The sequence below is a fragment of the Rhinoderma darwinii genome, chromosome 4, assembly GCF_050947455.1.
Source record: "Rhinoderma darwinii isolate aRhiDar2 chromosome 4, aRhiDar2.hap1, whole genome shotgun sequence".
Taxonomy (NCBI): domain Eukaryota; kingdom Metazoa; phylum Chordata; class Amphibia; order Anura; family Rhinodermatidae; genus Rhinoderma; species Rhinoderma darwinii.
Window position 1 is genome coordinate 285,508,432 of NC_134690.1, and position 21,985 is coordinate 285,530,416.

The 21,985-nt window shown below is 42.9% G+C and overlaps 1 protein-coding gene across 1 annotated transcript in view; it reads right to left on the minus strand.

The window, feature by feature from the left end:
- The window catches only part of UST (uronyl 2-sulfotransferase), a 379,706-nt gene that overhangs the window by 52,968 nt on the left and 304,753 nt on the right, over positions 1–21,985 (minus strand). The window contains exon 6 of the mRNA XM_075863730.1: positions 17,306–17,403. Coding sequence (XP_075719845.1) covers positions 17,306–17,403 — 98 coding nt within the window. The remainder of the gene's footprint in view (positions 1–17,305; positions 17,404–21,985) is intronic.

Below are 21,985 nucleotides of genomic sequence, written 5' to 3' on the forward strand. Positions count from 1 at the left end.
CCCATTGAATACAATGGGGAAAACCCGCAACAAATAAGCAGTGCTTACACAAATACAATTGACATGCTGCGGAATAAAACTCTGCACCGCATGTCAATTTCTGAGCGATTTATCCGCTCATTATTTACGCAGCCTGTGAATGAGATTTGTTCCATCTCATTCACTTTACTGCTACTCTATTATGCTCCGGATTTTCTGCAACAAGTTCCATTACGGAAAATCTGCAGTATTTATGTAACGTGTGAACTGACCCTAAACCCCGAAACAAACACACATCCCACAGATCCAACCAGCCCTCCCGGTGCATGGAAAAATTGTCTTGCATGAAACTGGTCCTTGGTTAAAAAAAGGTTGGGGACCGCTGCCCCAGACTGTAAAAGCTACATATTTTTTAACCCCTTAAGGACGCAGCCCTGTTTGGGCCTTAAGGCTCAGAGCCCATTTTTCAAAACTGACATATTTCACTTTATATGGTAATAACGTCGGAATGCTTAAACCTATCCAAGCGATTCTGAGACTGTTTTCTCGTGAGACATTGGGCTTCATGTTAGTGGTAAAATGTGGTCGATATATTCAGTGTATATTTGTGAAAAATTGCAAAATTTTGAAAAAATAGCATTTTTCTGAATTTAAATGCATCTGCTTGTAAAACAGATGTTCATACCCCCCAAAATAGTTACTAGTTCACATTTCCCATATGTCTACTTTAGATTGGCATCGTTTTTTTGAACATTTTTTATTTTTCTTGGACGTTACAAGACTTAGAACATAAACAGCAATTTCTCATATTTTTAAGAAAATTTCAAAAGCCTTTTTTTTAAGGAACCTGTTCAGTTCTGAAGGGGCTTTGAGGGGCCTATGTATTAGAAATCCCCATAAAATACCCCATTTTAAAAACTAGACCCCTCAAAGTATTCAAAACAGCATTTAGAAAGTTTTTTAACCCTTTAGGAATTTCACAGGAATTAAAGCAAAGTGGAGGTGAAATTTGCAAATTTCATTTTTCTTGCTGAATTTCAATTTTATTCCATTTTTTTTCTGTAACACAGAAGGTTTTACCAGAGAAACACTACTAAATATGTATTTGTATTGTCCAGATTCTGCAGTTTTTAGAAATGTCCCACATGTGCCTCTACTGCGCTCGTGGACTAAAACACAAGCCCTAGAAGCAAAGAAGCACCTAGTACATTTTGGGGCCTCTTTTATATTAGAATATATTTTAGGCAGCATGCCAGGTTTGAAGAGGTGTTGAGGTGCCAAAACAGTAGGAATCCCCCAAAAGTGACCCCATTTTGGAAACGACACCCCTCAAGGAATTCATGTATGGTTGTTGTTACCATTTTGACCGCACAGTTTTTTCACAGCACGTATTTGGATTGGGCTGTGAGATTAAAAAAATTGAATTTTTTCCAATAAGATGTCATTTTTGATCAAAATTTCTTATTTTCACAGGGAACAAAATAGCCCATTTTGTTGCCGAATTTGTCCTGAGTGCGGCAATACCCCTTTTATGGTGATAAACTGCTGTTTGGGAGCATGGGAGGGCTCAGAAGGAAAGGAGCGCTATGTGTTTGTTGGAGTCCAGATTTTGCTGGATTGGTTTTCGGGTGCCATGTCGTATTTGCAGAGCCCCAGAGGTATCAAAGCAATGGAAACCCACCAGAAGTGACCCCATTTTGGAAACTACACCCCTCAAGGAATTGATTTATGGTTGCTGTGACCATTTTGACCGCACAGTTTTTTCACAGCACGTATTTGAATTGGGCTGTGAAATGAAAGAAATGTAATTTTTTCCAATAAGATGTCATTTTTTATCAAAATTTCTTATTTTCACAGGGAACAAAATACCCCATTTTATTGCCCAATTTCTCCTGAGTGCAGCAATACCCCATTTGTGGTGATAAACTGCAGTTTGGGCCCATGGGAGGGCTCAGAAGGATAACACCATCATTTGGCCTACTGGAGCTTTTCTGCTGCTAAGTCATGTATGCAGAAACCCCTGAGGTACCAGTACAGTTGAAACCCCCGAGAAGTGACCCCATTTTAAAAACTACACCCCTTAAGACATTCATCTAGAGGTATAGTGAGCATTTTGACCCCACAGGTATTGTGTAAAAGATAATGCGCAGCAGATGGGGCAGTGTAAGATTTGCAATTTTCTATATATCTATGCCATTTCAGTGTCCGATATAGTGTGCCCAGCATGTGCCACTGGAGATATACATCCCATAAACTGTAATGTGTGTTCTGCCAGGTACGGCAATCCCCTACATGTGGCTGTTATCAGCTGCCTGGGCACACAGCAGGGAAAGATGAGGGGGATAAGCTGTGCGGAGTGCATCAGGGTGGATGAAAAATCTAAGGGATGTATGATACATTTTAAAACACTCTTTCATACAGAGCCCTGGTTTTTCGGGACACGTGTCACATTGTGTCCTCCCTTATCCCCCTCTTATAGCAGACTTTGCACCTCTTTTGACTTTTTACCTTCTTGCCAGTTTGGGGAACTTCTTCTGGAAAGTGTTGCCCTGGTACGATGCCTGTGGCCTCGCTTCCAGAAGTACTGGGTGCCCCCTTCTTGGTCCCTAAAGATTAGGTTCTTGATAATGATGTGCACGGCCAGCTTCTTATACTGTCAGGGATCATTACCATGTATATTGTTTGAACAATATTATCCTCACACATATGTATATACATTTCAGTTCTTTGTGTAATATACTGATATATATATAAAAAGTTCTTTGTTCATGTCGGACACACCTATGGAAGACACCGCCCCCTGGAATGCAAGAAGAGTGTACAGAGGAATTTGCAGCTGAGAAACGGTGGGGGCTTGGGCACATCTCTGGGGAGGAGGCATGTGTCTCCTTCTGTGTTTCTTTGTTCTGAATAAAAGTTTTTTCAGTCTTCCTCCTGGCTGACAGAGGGAGAGATGTCTACCGACATTTGTCTGTGTGGTGTACTTCTTTCCAGGCATGCCTTCAGCTTCCAATTAACAGAGGTGGTTATTCAGTGTGAAATGCGGACCTGACATTTGACGCCCGAACGTGGGGCCTCACTCAAGGAAATATCAAAATCCAGACAATCGACAATCACAGGGTGAAACAGAGGACTCAAAGTTGCCCACTGAAGGAATTTGATCACCTCCGCAATAACACGGTAAGCTAATTGATTTTATAAATCTTCGTCTTATCTGTGTTAGTGGACAGTCTTGTGGCGATCTGTAGAACCCTTTTGTTGATTTCCTGGATTATCTCAGGCGACAGAGGTGATATAATTAGGGACTAGCTAAAGATTATATAACAGACCGGAGAGCTGCAGACTGCAAATTTTAATATTTCCAGCGAGGCCAGAGAGTCTAAATAAAGATTTTTATATCCTAGCGAGATGTAATAAATACATTGCAGACTAGAGATTATACTATTTCGGCGAGACTTAGTGTTGCAGACTGTGAAAGTGTAATATTTCCAGCCAGACCAAGAGTTGCAGATCGAAAATTGTTATATAAATTACGTGTATAAAACGTGTATAATATAGACTGTTAGAATGGATAGTTTGCGGTCCATATTAAAATCTCCAGGATCGTCCGTTTCTGGACAGTCCTATTCGTATGATTTAGTGAAGAGAAGGGAAGCAGTATGTGAGTAAAATGAAGAAATTGATGGAAGTGTGTGGTATCCATAGAGGAGGGCGGCTGCAAGCCGGAGATTGGGCAAAAGGTATTCTGGAGAACAAAGGGAAGTTGGAAGGTAGTAAGTTGATGGAAAGTGCTTTAGAGGGATTTGCAGAAGAGGAAGTTAGGAATAAGAAAAGTATTGTATGTATTAGAAAACACAGCACCAGCCGACGCCCGGTAATGGCGTCCGTACCTCATGTTGAGTGTGTCCTCATTGTGGGTGGTAAACCCCCCCCCCCTCACAGCTGCGCACTGTGTTTCCAATAGGAGAGGCTGCCCCCCCCTGCCCCTGATGTGGCCACGCCCGGCTCAACCAAATCAGTAGGAAATAATCGCCTTGTTAATTTTGTCATTTGTAGTGTCTTTTCTATTTTTAGGTTCCATTGTAGTGTGCTGGACGCTGTTCACTGATGAAACAACACGTCATCATTATATAGGGATGGTGGCCGACAGATTGGACTGTTACAGATTATGTGTTCGATGTTTTGAAATAGATAATTCCTATACAATGGTGTGATGAATGATTGCAGATACGTATGTTGTTTTGCCGGCATTGAAAGTGTTAAGATTGTGAGACTAGATGCTGTGAGAAGTGAGTGTGTGACCCCCCCTCCCCCCTGTAGTATGCTGTGTTTGGGAGGAGGAGGGGGGCTGACTGGGTGCAGTCTGCAGGGCTGATGAGACAAAGGGATTTCAATATGCACTGCTTTGAGATATATATATATATATATCAGTAATGTCTACAAACCTAAATAAATTTCTTCTCTTTGCGCATGCGCTGTTGTTTCTAAAAGTTACGATATTTATGTGTTATGATGTGATCAGATTTCATGTGTTTTGATGTTAATTCAGATGTATTAAACTATAGATACTGTGAGACACGGGGTTTTGAAAATGTATGTGCCCCCCACCGTTCCCTATTTTTATATACAGTTTATTGGTTTGCAGTAATTAATGTTATCAGATATAATATTTTCTGTTTTATTGAATAACTAACTACAATTGTTTTGTTTTTGTTTTCACACATGAGTTATGTCATTGTAAAGATAAAATGTATTTTCGTCAGGAAAAAGTCATTTTTGTTTCAGGCTGTTGTACATTACAGGGGGTTAAACTAGTGCCCAACTTCGTTATGTTGAGATGTAGTTTTGAACTCTGCTACATTACTTTCGCAGAGTCCACAAAGGAGGGAATGGTGAAGGAACTGATCAGGTACAATTTTGGTTTGTTTTGAGTTAATTAATTTGGTTTCAGAAGATCTAAAAATGTGTAAGAGACCCCAATGAGTAATCCAGATTAAATGTGTATGAGAGTAACCTACATTTTGAGTTTTTTCTGTGTAGATGGTTCCAGATCTTTCCAGAACAGTAAATATGGCACTGGGTAAGCTGTGCTGTAGTCTCCACCCAATATGAGGTATTGCGTAAGAGACCATCCCCCTCCTGCAAATTTACACATGAGGCAGAGGTGACGTCACCCACACGAGTCTTTATGGATTTAGATGGGGGAGTAGGCAAAACAAAAATTGTCTGGACATTGTTAATTTGATGTAAAGTTTTTAGGAATTTTTTATTTTTTTATTTGTTTTTGTATTAATCAAGTATTTACAGAACCTGATAAAAGTGAGATTCTCAAAGTGTTCTGGATTATCAGATGAGTGTGGAGAAGTGTATAACATTTGGTTTCATTTTAGAGAATGAAGACGCCACCCCTTTGAGATGTTCTATCTATATGTGACATGGGTTTTTAATGTAAATTTGTAATAAAGAGATTTTATTATACAGTATGTACAAGACAGGATACGAGGCACCAGGTAAATTACCCAGAAACCACTCTCACCTTCTTGTTCATCTCAAGGAGCGGAGCTGGAGGTGCTCGCTGAGACTTGTAACCTGGCGAAAGGTAAGACGGCCGACATTTACACTGACTCTAGGTACGCTTTTGGCATCGCCCACAATTATGGGCCCATTGGTAGTAGGAACTTTATTGGATCATCGGGTAAGCCAATTGAGAGAGCGAGAGAAGACAGACCTGACAACAAGAGTATGTGCGGCCAGGTGTCAGTAAATTGGCTTGTCCCTGAATACAATAATGCCACCACTAGGTTTGTAGCAGCCGGCATGATGTGCTCACTGCATGACATAGGTAAAACAGCAAAGGTACCTGTGAAAAGTGCAGCCCGGCCAGATTACCCGTCCCAGCGACTGCAGAACATACAACTACCCGAGGTAGAAGTGTATGACAATGTGCTCGTGTGTGTAGATCTGTTCTCGGGGGGGCCTGAAGCCCGGCCGGTATCTTCCCCACTGCAGACGTTGTGTGTAAGTGACAGGGGAACAGTGCTTATCCCAAGTATTGAGCTGGTGTTTGTACAATGATAAGATGTCAGCAGTTCTCTAGACGTTGTCCCAAGGTTAGTTTGTTTAATAACTGTATTTAAGAAGGGTTGTGGGAATATTAAATACTGAGGTTAAGTTTTATGTAAAGTTCTAGACTAGTCTCAGCATTGGACTGTTGGATGTGTCAGATAAAAGGTACAGAAGCGGAATATTCCCATTCGAAAACATTTTTATTTGTTTATTTTTGTTGTTATTATTGTGAAAGGGAAATTTTAGAGCAGAGAATTCTGTGCAGTGTATATGAGTATGTATAGATATATATAAAGAAAAGAGGAATCAGTTTGTAGGCATCAGTTTTAGTTACTGACCAGTGTGAACGTTTAACATAAATCTGTCATTGTTTATGTTTTTCTTCAAGTTAATTATCTGATTAAGATCAATTACTGATTAGGCTATGAAAAGCTTGTTCTTCACAGGAAGAGTCCAACTGGGAGCGGAAGGCGTGAGAACCAGATTCTGACAGAATGTGGACGGATAAAGGAAGGTAAACCGGTAGTGCCCAATGCATTCTTGATAGCACTTGTATTGATGGTGTATGACCTCACATATGCCCCAAGACTGCAAGGATCGACGTGGTAAGATCTAATTGGTATTTCCCAGGCTTTACAGCTGTTGCTGCTAAATTCTGTTAGAGCTGTTTGATTTGCCTACAGAACAGTCCTGGCAGACCGGTGCCAACCTTATCATACCCGCCTCCCACGAAGAGAACCGACCTTGAGAGGCCTTCCCAGGTAGAACGAACCAGATTAGAGTAAGAAAAATTGGTTTAAGACACTTGTCAGATAAACATGTGGAATCTGTGTATATTTCTGTGAGGTGGAGATGTTCTAGGCAATCAGCTGAGATCAAGGTACAAATCCTGCTGAAAGAGTATCACCAAGTGCAAATGAAATGTACCCAGTAATGATCACACATATTCTAGGTGCACTGTCCATTGTAACAGAGAAGTTTTTCCTTTTATATATATATATATATATATATATATATATATATATATATATATATATATATATATATATATATATATAAAGGTGTTTTATGTCATTTAAGGGCCTGACATTATTGTATGTACTTAGAACAACGTTTATAATGTATGCGGATGATGTTATCACCAGATTAGTATTTATTTTAACAATTCACAAGGGTTGGGGGTCCCCAGCAAGTGCCAGTAAATATGAACTAAAAGACTTTTAACACGATGAACTCCATCACTGAGATGCGGCAGGCACAGCCTGAGCCAGTACAACGCGTTTATCATGAACTGACGGCAGTGTCACAATTCTAAGCAGCCGCCCAGACAAGTAACTTGCCAGAGGAAGAGTACAGATGCGGAGGGTTTGTGATAGTCACAATACAACTCCACTAATCCGCCTACGTGGGATCTCACTCCAGGCTCACAGCATGAGATGCTATGTACAGCCCGGTGACGTAAACTAAAGGAGACGGTGTCGGACAGATGAGAAGGACCAAACCAAGTCCTGATGACATCAGCAAAGATCAAAGTAAAGACCAAAGACCTGAGTGAATCCGTCAGCAGGATCAAGTGTTTTGATAAGTAAGTGGCTAGGAGGGGGTAATAATAACTCCCCCACTGGACACCAACGTAGTCTGACTCCACAATTGTGTGGGTTACCCTGAGGGTGACAGTCAGTGAAGAGCAGAAGACAGGAGAAGAAGGGGACGATGGTGTACAGGACTGGCAATGAACTGATGGGACCCGAAACCTGAGGGTGATAGCATGAGATGGGTGATAGCATTATGTTATTAGTTGAGGCCCTATTGTTTATAATGTCTGAGGTTTATAATTATAATGTGTGTAAATATGCCACGGTGCTGCAAATTACAATCTGAGGAGTTTTATGTGAAGGTGTGAGGTGAAGGTCACTGTGCTGCCCATGACCTGTCATATCTGCAGGGGTAAAGTCCCATTAGGACAGTAAGTGACAGTGCGACAATTATTACTGTTAATAAAAATGTAGACCGGATTAATTATATATATATTACAACCAGCAGCGGTTTGTAGATTATATCAAGACAACCATCCTGTATCCAGAGGAGAATAGGGACAGTTAGGACCACTCCGAAACCTTGGAAGTCCAGGTACAAAGGGGGGTTACTTATAAGGAGTAGCTCGTCTCAAGCTGGTGAAGAAATCCAAAACCCCTACCCGCCTGGTTCGAGTTGTCAGTAATAGGTTGATAGGCAAGACTCAGGGATAGAGTAATAATATTTTAAGGGGGGACTGTCAGGGATCATTACCATGTATATTGTTTGAAAAATATTATTCTCACACATATGTATATACATTTCAGTTCTTTGTGTAATATACTGATATATATATAACAAGTTCTTTGTTCATGTCGGACACACCTATGGAAGACACCGCCCCCTGGAATGCAAGAAGAGTGTACAGAAGAATTTGCAGCTCAGAAACGGTGGGGGCTTGGGCACTCCCACATCCCTGGGGAGGAGGCATGTGTCTCCTTCTGTGTTTCTTTGTTCTGAATAAAAAAATTTTCAGTCTTCCTCCTGGCTGACAGAGGAAGAGATGTCTACCGACATTTGTCTGTGTGGTGTACTTCTTTCCAGGCATGCCTTCAGCTTCCAATTTACAGAGGTGGTTATTCGGTGTGAAATGCGGACCTGACAATACCACACCGCATGGCGCTGTAGGGCTTCAGGACTTGATCTGACAAGTCCACCCCTCCCATGTACCTAGCGTAGTCCAGGATGCAGTCTGGTTTGGGGGTCTCTGTACTGGTACCTCGTACAGGTACATGGGTACTGGTGTGGCCATGTATTGTTGTCAATACAAGGACATCTCTCTTGTCTTGTACTTGACACACAATATGTTGCTGCTAGATTGTGCCCTGCTCTCCCCCCTTCTTGTTTGCCCAAGCAGTGTCTTAGGGAGGCCTCTCAGATTTCTTCTAGCCGTGCCGCATGACTGGAAGCGAGGCAGTTGAAGAGTGGGACGTTGGTATAAAAATTATCCACGTAGAGGTGGTGACCCTGGTCCAGCAGTGGGTGCACCAAATCCCACACAATTTTTGCATTAACTCCCAGTAAGGGGGGGGGGCATTCTGGGGGCTGAATACTGCTGTCCTTCCCTTCATATATCCTAAATTTGTAGGTATACCCTGATGCACTCGCACAGCTTATACAACTTAACGCCATACCTTGCCCTCTTACTCGGCAGGTACTGGCGGAATTGAAGCCTCCCTTTAAAATCTACCAAGGACTTCCGGTTCCGGCGCTGGGATGTGAGGACGGCGTGAGGTGAGCTCCTGAGACCCGATCCCCCGAACCTCCGCCGCCACACACACCCGCAAACCTAAACCTACCTCGGCAGTTAGCTGGAGGCACGGCGAGAGGGCACAGATAGTGCATGGAGCGGTACTTCCTCAGGAGCGGCAGCCGCGAGAACACCCGTCCGTCCGGACACACGAGGCTGGGAGAAGAGATATCCAAGATGGCGACGTTGCAGCATGCCTCCCCGCCGGGCAGCAGGCCACAGAGTCCAGAGCCTCCTGTAGAGAGAATATCACAGCCGGAGGTGGCAGAATTGCCACTGGATTATAGGAGACTGGCGATAGAAGTTGCCTCCCATCTAGCCCCCGACATCAAAGATTCGCTGGTGGCCACGGTAACAACGACATTGCAGAAACTGCAAAATGAGGTTACGTCACATGGTACACGGCTAGACGAATTGGAGCAACGAGTCGGCCTTATGGAAGATGAATCAGCGGGGGCACACACACACATTCAAGGCTTATTGCAAGACAACTCCAGGCTCAGAGATCGCCTGGAGGACTTGGAGAATCGCTCCAGGAGGAACAACCTCAGAATTGTCGGCCTACCTGAGCACATTAAACCCCAACACCTACAGGGGATATGCGAAACGGAGCTTCCAGAAGCCCTGGGCCTGAACAGGTCTTGCAGAGTGGAGAGGGCGCATCGGGTCGGCCCACCGGGCGCAGTAAAGGCCACCACAGGAGGACCGCACACCAGGCCAAGTCAAGTGATTATGCGATACCTGGACTACAATGACAAAGAGGAACTCTTGCGCACCTTCAGGAATCGAAATACACCATTACAGCTTCGAGGAGCTAAAATAATTTTATTTGCCGACTACTCCGCAGATGTCACGCGGAGACGAAGATCATTTGGAGGAGTATGCACTACATTATACAAGAGCAAAGTTAAATTCCAGCTGCAATACCCGGCAACATTGAGGATTACAAGACCAGATGGTTCTGTCAAGGTTTTTCACACTCCGGAGGAGGCGACGCTCTTCGTGGACAAGATGATGAGACATGAGAACTCTGACGCAACAATAGCGAACACCCGGCAGAGTTCAACGACAAAGAAAAAGACCTCGCCGGACCCAGCATTAGCACGGGACAGTTCTTGGTCTTCAATTGCTCGGGTTCCATCACCCAAGCAACAACGCACAGAGTCCTCCAACACCTTGCAAAGATCCCGCATGGATAGGATGATGGAGGCGTTACCGGACTGATGAGTATAACTTGCAATATGGAGTGTGTATGCATATCCCATGTCACACACAAATGTGGTTTTACTGTGGGGCGCGAAGGCTAGGCATATTAGAGACGCTATATAATTATATCTAAATGGCAGGATATTGTACATTAACGACACCCTGGCAAAGGGAATGGTCCAGAAACACCCAAGGGTCATTAAAATCACAAAAACAAAGAGGGGGGGGAGGGGGAAGGGCCTTCACCCAGAAAAAAGTGAAGTCAGGCATACCAATATGACGCGAGACACACAAGAGAGAGTGTGGATATCGCTGGTCGGGTATTATGTTGATACTGGTTATACTACTGTTTTTTTACTGTTTGCACATGAGAATGTTATAGGTTTAGGGGCAACATGGAGCGGAGACCTCCGAGCAGCCACCATAGGACCGGGGCGCACATGCCCGGAAATAGATATTCAAAACAACTCAAATTTGATCCTTATAGAGAAATTTAGAATATGCAAGTGACCTCATGGAATGTTAAGGGGCTCCGTTCCCCCAATAAACGGATGATGGTTCTTCGTCACCTAAAAAAATTACACACTGACATCGCTCTCCTACAGGAGACCCATTTGGAGGAGAGCGACTTCCACCGCATGAAAAAAATGTGGGTGGGTGCAGTTTACGGCTCTTCAGCTTGTGGTCGTAAAGCAGGTGTACTCATTTTGATCAATAGAAATATGGTACACGAGGTACTACACACAGATTCCGACTCGGCAGGCCGTTTGCTCCATGTTGTTCTTGACACTCCGTGTGGGGTCCTAAGCATATACAACATTTACGGACCCAATGATGATAACGTTAAATTTTATAATGATTTGGAAAGGGCGTTACTAACAGATGATATCCCACACAAATTGGTAGGGGGTGATTTCAATTCTGTCCTAGACCACAGAGAGGATAGGAGGTCACACAAAATTCAAGAGTTGGGATCCATCTCTGCAGGGACCCCCAGAAAACACGATAGGGTCTTGGGACCTTTATTAGAGAGCACTCATCTAATAGACGCATGGCGGGAGGGCAACCCGGACGCAAGGGAATTCACGCACTATTCGCATTCTCAACAGTCATGGTCAAGGATAGATTACATTTTCGTATCGGCACCCTTGAGGCAACGAATAGGAGTTTCTACTGTAGGGGACTTGGTGATCTCGGATCATGCACCTATAATGATATCCCTTCAAGAGTTTTACCCGAGAGGGACAGATTTTATTTGGCGCTTTCCGGCTCATCTAGCGTTAGATGATACATTCAAAAGGCAGTTGCAGGGGTGGTGGTTGGAATACGCATCCGAGAACGACGGGCACAAAGATAATCCCTCCCTCTTCTGGGACACAGCGAAGGCAGTATTGAGGGGTAGGATTCTCGCTTACTCTGTAAGCAAAAAAAGGGAAATAGCAAGACAATTTAAAGCAGCAAGCAGTGCGCTGAGGTCAGCATACACAACATACCTCTCCCAACCAACGGAGGGCAATAGACAAGCCTGGATACAGGCCAAACACAACTTTGATGAGTGGACCTCTCAGAAAGAAATGATCCGCAATCACGAGTTTGATGCAACAATACACAGATTTGGAAATAAGGCGGGAAGATTGCTAGCAAATGTAGCCAGGGGACAACGCCCGGCACAACACATAGCCAAACTTAGGGACCACACGGGACAAATCACGGGCGATCCTTCACATATAAATTCCATACTGGCCAGATTCTACGAGGAGCTGTACTCCGATGAATCTGTCTCACCGTTAGAGGCTACACTCCTGGACAGCACCACCCTTCCTGTCATCTCGGAAGATCAACTGCAAATACTGAATGCGCAGGTTACTAGGGAGGAGGTAGATAGGGCTATCAGAAACCTGAAAAACTCCAAAGCCCCAGGCCCAGATGGCTTCTCAGGAGAATTTTACAAAGCCATGAAAGAACAGGTGACCGAAACCCTGGTTTCGCTCTTTAATAATGCCCTGGGTAGTGAAGGTTTGCCACCATCGGCAAACACGTCCTATATCAAACTTCTGTTGAAACCAGGAAAAGATCCCCTGCTACCAGGGTCTTACCGACCTATATCCCTAATAAATGTCGATGCGAAACTGCTCTCTAAAATCATAGCAAATAGACTGGCGGATATAATGCCATACCTCATAGCTCCCGAGCAGGTGGGGTTCATTAAGGGGAGATCGGCGGTCACCAATATTAGAACGGTATTGGCGGTGCTAGACAGGGTGCAGCACAGTCCAGGACATGGGGAACGCTCAGCACTGCTTTTGCTGGATGCTGAAAAAGCATTCGACAACGTTAGATGAAAGTGGCTGGATGCGGTTTTGGATAGAGTAGGGATTACCGGGGCTTTTCGAAACCTACTGCGACACATCTATAAGTCCCCTAATGCTAGGATCTGCACCACAGGGTTTTTATCTCAGCCGTTCCGCTTATATAAAGGCACAAGACAAGGCTGCCCGCTGTCTCCATTGCTGTTTAATCTGGCATTGGAGCCATTGGCAAGACATTTGAAATCTTCAGAGGTGTTCAGAGGCATCTCGGTGGGGGAGATGGAGGTCAAGGAAACACTGTTCGCAGATGACATACTCTTATTCCTAGCAAACCCCTCACGGGACGTTCCACGGGTATTTCAGACGCTACGTGACTTTGGGGAATATTCAGGATATAAAATTAACTATTCGAAGTGCAAACTGCTAGATCTGGGACCGAAGGAGGGTAGACATGGACGACTATTGGATGCTCTAGATGTGGAGATAGTGCGGTCACAGATCACGTATCTGGGCATCAAGGTGGGGCGGGCACCTAGCTCCCTATATGATCTAAACTATCCCCCTTTGATACGGGACATACAGGCGGATCTTCTGAGGTGGCACGGACTGCCCCTTTCACTCCTGGGAAGGTGTGCCTTGGTCAAAATGTCGGGATTTGCAAAACTACTATACCCCTTACAAACCATTCCATTACTTATCAAACACGGGGATATCAACACACTAAATTCGTCCTTCACTAAATTCATATGGGGGGGAAGAAAACCGAGAATAGCACTGGCAAAACTTATGCTACGAAAAGAAGAGGGGGGCATTAACTTCCCTAACATACGGGGATACAACCTGGCATGCTTGAGCAGGCACTTGCTGGACTGGCAACAGGGTACCGGATGCCACTCCAACATTAACCTAGAAAGGCAGCTAGCAAAACCATGGGATCTTATGGCTCTAGCGCATACAGCCTTTGCGTCCCTTCCCACTAACATTAAGAGATCGGCCCTACTACGGGACACCATTATCACATGGAAAGTATTGCGTAAGCATTATGGTCTTCCATATCGCATTTCAAAACACATGCCTATATGGAAGCATCCAGATTTGTTGGCGGGAAGGCATAGTCAGCTACTCCAGAGATGGAGAGAGAGAGGGATAGCGACTCTGGGAGACATGTTCCAGGAACAGGAAGGGAGATGGCTGACCCTACAGGAAATACAGACAAAGTACAATTTCGAACATCCCCAACATCTACAATATTATCAAATATTATCTTCATGCAAAGCGAAACTGGCGGACATTTCCGACGAGATCCACCCCAACCTGTTTGACTCATGGTTCCTAGGCACACACCACAGGTCCATATCGCAACTGTATAACACCCTAAAGCCAGTACTATTAAAGGTGACAACAGCTCAGGCATTTATGAAATGGGAAAAGCTATTTGGCTTGCCTAATATTGCCAAACATGTGGAAATGGGGTTGGTAGATTTCAGAAAACATATAACAAACGAGAAATGGAGAGAAACCCACTTAAAAATCCTCCATCATGCCATATATGCGTTCACCCTGCCCCCTTCCATAATAACCAAACCAGATAGAAAGACTTCATGTCCGAGGTGTGGATCACCTCGCACAGACATGTACCATGGGTTTTGGGCATGCACCAAAATACAGCCATTTTGGAAAGAAATGGCATCTTTAATGCAACAAATAAGCAGATTTAAGGGGCTCCTGGGGCCAATGGAAGTTTTTTTACATGTCCAGCATGATGGAGGGTCAGACGACACAGGAGTAACCCACTTGCCCCCCATTACACATGCGGCATTGATGGTGGCAAAACGATGCATACTCCAGAAATGGTTGGTACCAGATATCCCGCAATCAAGTGAGGTTGTACAAGGGATGAAAAACCTATTCTATTTAGATAGAATGGATGTTCTAAAACACAAGGATGCACAAGGGGGGAAATTTTTTGGGAAATGGAAACTATTCATAACAGAGCATTTCTCGGGGGAGGAGGTATGCAAAATGATCGATCCATTCACGGGATCACCTTGGTACCTGATAGAGGATCTCAAGGGCACCTTGGGAGTGTTGAGAACGCGTAGAACATAATATCTGTAACTTTGAAATGATATTTAGGCCAACTCGGTTAGGAATGTAGCTTCATGTGGCTCCAGTTTAGGTTATTCATGTTTATACTTATATTAAAAAAGTTTTGTATGCATTGTTCCTCAGGGATATTCATTGTTAACGCTGTTCACCAAATGTTATGGAAATTCTTGTAATGACCTTCAATAACTGTCACATAATGATGTAAACAACTATGAGCTTAGTGTCATTGTGGGAATGTGATTTTCATACCATCAGCAATAGGTGAATATATTCCTGTAACAGTTTATTGCATATTATGTTATGTGAAAAATCTTCAGAAAATCAATAAAAATATGTTTTAAAAAAAATAATCTACCAAGGACTCATCAGTAGAAATACACTTCTTGGGGTGTGTGCTCGGGCACTGAAACGGTCTAATAGGGCTCTCCATTTACACAAACGGTCAAAACTGGGGTCATCTCGGGGTGGGCACGGCTCATTATCAGTATAATGTAAGAAGCCAAGTATTGCCTCATTTATTTATTTTTTTAGGTTCCAGTTCAGTTCTGAAGTTGCTTTGAGGGGCCTTTATATTAGACACCGCTATGAAACACCCCATTTTAGAAACTAGACCCCTCAAAGTTTTTGCAACAGCATTTAGAAAGTTTATGAACCCTTTAGGTGTTTCACAGGAATTTAGAGCAAAGTAGAGGTGAAATTTACATTTATTTTTGTTGTCAGAAAATCCTATTTATACCATTTTTTTCTATAACACAAAAGGTTTTACCAGAGAAACGCAACTCAATACTTATTGCCCAGATTCTGCAGTTTTGAGAAATATCGCACATGTGGCCCTAGTGCGGTAACGCACTGAAGCACCGACCTCCGAAGCAAAGGAGCACCTAGCGGATTATGAGACCTCCTTTTTATTAGGCACCATGTCCGGTTTGAAGAGGTCTTGTGGTGCCAAAACAGTGGAAACCCCCCAAAAGTGACCCCTTTTTGGAAACTAGACACCTTGAGGAATTCATTGTACTTTTCATGGGGTGCATGCGACTTTTCGATCCATTTTTATTCTATTTTTAATTGGCGTGGTGACTAAAAAAACAGCAATTCTACTATTGTTTTTTTATTTGATTTTTTTAAAGCGTTCACCGTGCACTATAAATGACATATTTACTTTATTCTGCGGGGCGATACGATTATGGCGATACCATATGTTTATAGTTTTATGTCTTATGGCGTTTGCACAATAAAATACGTTTTGTAAAAAATAATTCACTTCTTGTGTTACCTTATTCTAAGAGCCATAACTTTTTTATTTTTCCATCAATAAAGCCGTGCGAGGACTTATTTTTTGCGTAACGAACTGTAGTTTCGATCAGTAACATTTTTAGGTACATGCGACTTTTTGATCTCTTTTTATTCCATTTTTTGGGAGGTGAAGTGATCAAACAATTGTGATTCTGGTACGGTTTATTATTATTTTCTTTTACGGCGTTCACTGCGCGGGATAAATAACGAAATAATTTTGTAGTTCAGGCCGTTACGGATGTGGCAATACCAATTATGTATAGTTTGTTTATATATTTTTATTAATGATAAAGGACTGATGAGAAAAAAGGGGGGATTTTTACTTTTATTACTTTTAAATCTTTTATTTTCTTATTTTTACACATCTTTTTTTAACTTTTTTTAAATTTTATTACTTTGTCCCACTAGGGGACTTGAGGGCAGGAGGCCCTGATCGCTATTCTAATACACTGAACTACCTGCGTAGTGCAGTGTATCAGAGCTGTCAGCTACTCACTGACAGCAAGCATAGTCTAGGCTTCCGTCGATGGCATAGCCGGACGCCATTGTTTGGTGTCCGGTTGCCATAGTCACCATCGCCGGCCGCTATCGTGTAGCAGGCCGGCGATGGCAGCTTAACCCCTAAAAAGCTGCGATCTCTATTGAACGCGGCTTTTAAGGGGTTAATCAGCGGGGACACAGCGATCGGTCCCCGCTGTAGGAGCTGTGACAGCTGCTGTACGAGACAGCAGCTGTCACAGCTCCTGTATGTGTCGGGAGGACGGCCGAAATGGCCGTTACTCCCGTGACGTACTATTCCGTCATGGGGCGCGAACGGGGTGGTTTCCATGACGGAATAGTACGTCACTGAGCGTTAAGGGGTTAATATTGCATTACAAACTACCCCCATGCACAAATTACTTATCTCTATAGAAACCAATGAAAAAGTAGACCATGTGACTTTTGTAAATCACCCTCGGTTCCACTGACTTTGCAGGCTACAAATAGTTTCTTTTGACATTTGTTGGACTATATTTACCTGCATTTTGGATGTTGTCCACAAAAATATGGTATAATGTAAAATAATCTTGGATTGGAACACTCAGCATAATTTTCCAGAATACATTCATTGATATCCTGAAAAAAAAAAAAGTAAGACTGTTAAAAAAGTCAAACAAATCACATGCTGCATGATATCATAGTAAACTTATAGACGGCTTGCAGCTAAATTGGGATAAAACGGAAAAAAACTGGTAACCAACCATGCGAATCGAATACTGCGTTGTCACGGACAGCATCCAGGTGTATGTTACCTGGCTGAGACTGTGTGCTGCTTAGGAATCAAACTCTGTTAGCAGAGATTGATATAGGAGCAGGAAGCCAGTGTTTACATAGTTGATAAGTTATTTTAACAAAAGACACAGGTCGATCAAGTCCAACTTTTAATCCTACCATTTTGATCAGGAGGAAGGCAAAAACCCCATGAGGTGGATGCCAATGGCCTAATTAGGGGAAAAATTCCTCCCCTACTCAAAATATGCCAATCAGATTAAATCCCATATTCAGAATCTACTACCGATAATTTGTAATATTATATTTTTCAAGAAAGGCATCAAGGGCCTCCTTGAACTTGCTCAATGAAAGAACCATCACAACATCCTGTGGCAGAGTTCTAAAGTCTCACTGCTTCTACAGTAAAGAATCCCCGTCTGTGATGACGTCGGTGAAACCTTCTTTCCTCTAGATGCAGAGGATGCCCCTTGTCCTTGTTACAGGCCTAGGTGTAAAAAAAATCATTCAAAAGATTTCTGTACTGCCTATTCATATATTTGTACATTGAAATTAGATCGCCCCACAGTAATTTTTCTGCTAAACGGAATAACCCCAAGTTTGATATCCTTTCTTGATACTGCAATCCACCCATTCCCTGAACTACCTTGGTCACCCTTCTTTGCACCCGTTCTAGTTCTGTTATGTTCTTCTTATACACAGGTGCCCAAAACTGTACACAATATTTAATGTGTGATCTGAACAGTGATTTTTTTAGAGGCAACACTATATATTCTTGCAATGTGCATCTATGCCTCTTTTGAAGCATCCTCTGATTTTATTTGCCTTGGCAGCAGCTGCCTGGCACTGGTTGCTAAAGTTAAGTTTACTGTCCATCAATATCAGAAAGTCTTTTTCACCGGCAGTTTTACCCAGTGATTTACTATTTAAAGAGAACCTTTCACCTGCCCATACATGTGCAGCTAAGTGCAGCATGTAATGGGCAGGGCTTCACAAACACTGCCTCACTTTAAAACATTTTCCTATCTTCCTCCATTAATTACATATTGGTGCCGTTATATTTGGCGCCCGATATGTAAATAAGCCCCTGAACTGTTAATGGGACGTGATGTCTTCGCTCTGACACTGACCAATCAGCTACGGACAGCTACGGACAGTGTCAGGGCGGCTTGTTCCCTCCAGCGAGAACACAGCGCAAGCCACCCTGACATTGTCTGTAGCTGATTGCATAGTGTCAGAGCGAAGACATCACGCCCCCTATTCAGGGGCTTATTTACATATCGGGCACCAAATATAATAGCACCGATATGTAAATAACGGAGGAAGTTAGAAAAATTATTTTACGTGAGACAGTGTTTGTGAAACCCTGCCCATTACATGTTGCACATGTATGGGCAGGTGAAAGGTTCTCTTTAAAGGGGTATTCCAGCCAATAAAAATTGATGGCCTATCCTCAGGATAGGCCAACAACAGCTGATGGGTCGGGGTCTGACTCCCAAAGATCAGTTGTTTTAAAGGGGCCGCAGCACTCGTACGAGCGCTGCTTCCCCTTCATTTCTTCTTGCTCACTGTGAATGTTCGATACGCATTTAGCGGCGATTCACAGGTATTGCAGCCTTTTCTCCCATTGAAGGCCACCAGGTCTGCCATCCTTGTACTCATGTGAAGCCGGTGGAATAAAGCAGAATATTATATTCTGCTTTTTCCCTCTGGATTGCGCTTCCAGTCCTACTGAGGAGCAGAAGTTATGAAGAATGCTTCTTTGGGGCAGGAGTGACTAAACCTTATCATTATAATGCTGTCTGGAACCCTAGACAAGTCTAGGGGTCGTGGACCCCACGATGTTAAACATTAAAATATTATGGTAATATAAAATAATATTTAATTAAGATAAGATATATATCCTCTTGCGCATGCGCCGTCTTCCGGACGCATGCGCATCAGTTGTCGGCAATAGCCGTTTCCCTTCTCTCACCAGTCATGGTCTGCGCATGCTGCACATGGTGCTGGCTATGGCGCACTGCACGTGAGCGGATGCCGACTTGTGCCACTCAGACTGTCCATTGGTGCATCGAGAGGGGTAAGTGCACCCTAGGGTGCATTCTATTGCACTAATTATTAAAATTTCTTGAAAATACTATATAATATGATCATATTCCCACACATAAATTAAGCCCTGAGGAAGCCAGATTGTGGCGATACGCGTGTGGCTTACAATCCCCTCATGGTTCAGGACAAGGATATGCTGGTCTGATGCAATATTTTTTGCTATATGTCTTATACTAAGAACGCATATTGAGGGGTCAGTGGGTGAGTGGGAGTTTATATATATATATATATATATATATATATTACAAAACACAACATATTTTTAACTTTTCCTTTCAGTTGATTTTGCTGCCAATACCGTCCTACTTTGACATATAGTTTTGCATAAGATGGTGGTGAGTGTAAATGAAGGAAATCCCTCTACACATGTCAGTTTACCTTTCTTTACCCTTCCCTCACTACGGTTATTCAAATAAGCTAGCCAGGTACCGCCTGCTGTAGCGGCCATATTTTACTGTATGGCTTAATATTCATAAAGTAATATTTTTTTTAAATATTACTCAACTGAGAAACACATTCTTGTAACTTGCAGTCCACTTCATAGGATGTATTCACGCAGTGCGCTTTTGCTGCATGTCAGGAAATCGCACCGAAAGATAGCGGTAAAAAAAAAATATCGTAAGCATGTGTTTTTTTGGTGCGGTTTTCCACTGCATAGCAAAAAAACCGCAACAACCTCAGTAAAAGATAAAAAAATATGTCTCTACCTGGGACGTGATCAGAAGAGTTGTATTAACAAGTGCAATTTAAATGTTGGCTTCTAGTATATTTGAGACCACCATATAACCCCCAAAGAAGAGGCTGTTTTCTGTACTTTTTTCTGCATACTAGATAACTAGACGGCATTCTGTGAGCCCTGTCTGCAGGGCCGTACTGGGACTTAAAATCAGCCCTTGCATTTTTAAGCCCAACGCAGGCCATACACAGCCACCAGTGTTGAGCTGGAGTACATGGGACCACCTTTCAGCTATACAAGACTTATTAAAGATTTCTTAAAACAGGTATAAATGAAAGAGGAATAGTTCCTGATAGCTCCAACGAATCCACTGATTTTCAACTAGAATAATGGACATGCTCATTATTCTAGAGTATTTTTTTTTGCGGAGTGGAAAAAAATTCAAGCAGACTTATTTCCAATTCATGTGAATGTGGTATAATGTTCTGGGTACACTATGTTGGTTGAGACTTAACAATCACAAGTCAAGTATTAGGACAGAAAAGAGTGAACTCCCTGTTCCAAGAAATTTCCTGGGCTGGTTACGCGGTAAGCAGCCTCAGATTTATGATCATCGACCATGTCCCCCCTTTAAAACGGGGAAGCGATAGAGAGCTTGTCCTCAAACAGCGTGAAGCCAGATGGATTCATCGTCTAAATACACTGAGTCCACATGGTCTAAACATAGACTATCCTCTAAATATTTGTAGGAAATAATCCCATGGATTGAGGACTAGCGGTATATCTCGTTAGGCACTTGCCCATGAGTGCCCCCTTGGATTCTTACCGTTCTAAATCAGCCTTATAAGTAGAATGTCAAACATTTGTATCTTGTCATATTGGGTTATTTACAAATTTTTTCACCGATACACAACTGAAGACAGCTGAGCACTCACTGACTGAGTTGAATATGTCAGATACCCCACATTCTCTAAATTTATTATTTTCATGACGTCTTTGAATAAATTTAGTTTTATGTTTTTTTTTAAAAGTGATCAAAGATAGCACAGAGGCAGGTTTCCCAGCAATTCAATCTACATTGTGTATTTGGTGTTATACATTACTAATATTATTATGTTAAATTTTCACGCACATTGGTCATGTGAGCCCAGGTTGATCCCATCCTAACGGGGGGGGGGGGGGGGCGAATTACATATACATCCCTAGGTTTGTTATGGTGATACTGGGGCAAATCGTGTGCTCCTGGTTACAGGGGCTTGATTCCTTTTGGTGGGACTATCTAGAACCTTGAGTGTAGTGCTTAGCTACTATAAAACCAACACGATTATATGCTAGTAGGATACTTGATATCTCAGCACACATTGCTTTATGTATTCTACGTGAGTCAGGTGACAGCTGGCAATACACTGTAGTTTTCCCTTAAGTAAGATAGAGAGCCGTGATACTTTGGCCGTAATGCGCATGCGCTAGTGATGTGCGTGACGGGAGCAATCATGTAATCTCTATACTCTCTGTCATGTGACTGGTGGTCACTTGCATCTGTGGATGCATTCGGGAGCATGCGTAGTGGTTTTCCCAGAACGCCGGAATCACGGCCAAGTCATGTTAGCTTAATAATCATGAGGTATAGTACAGGTGTGGTGT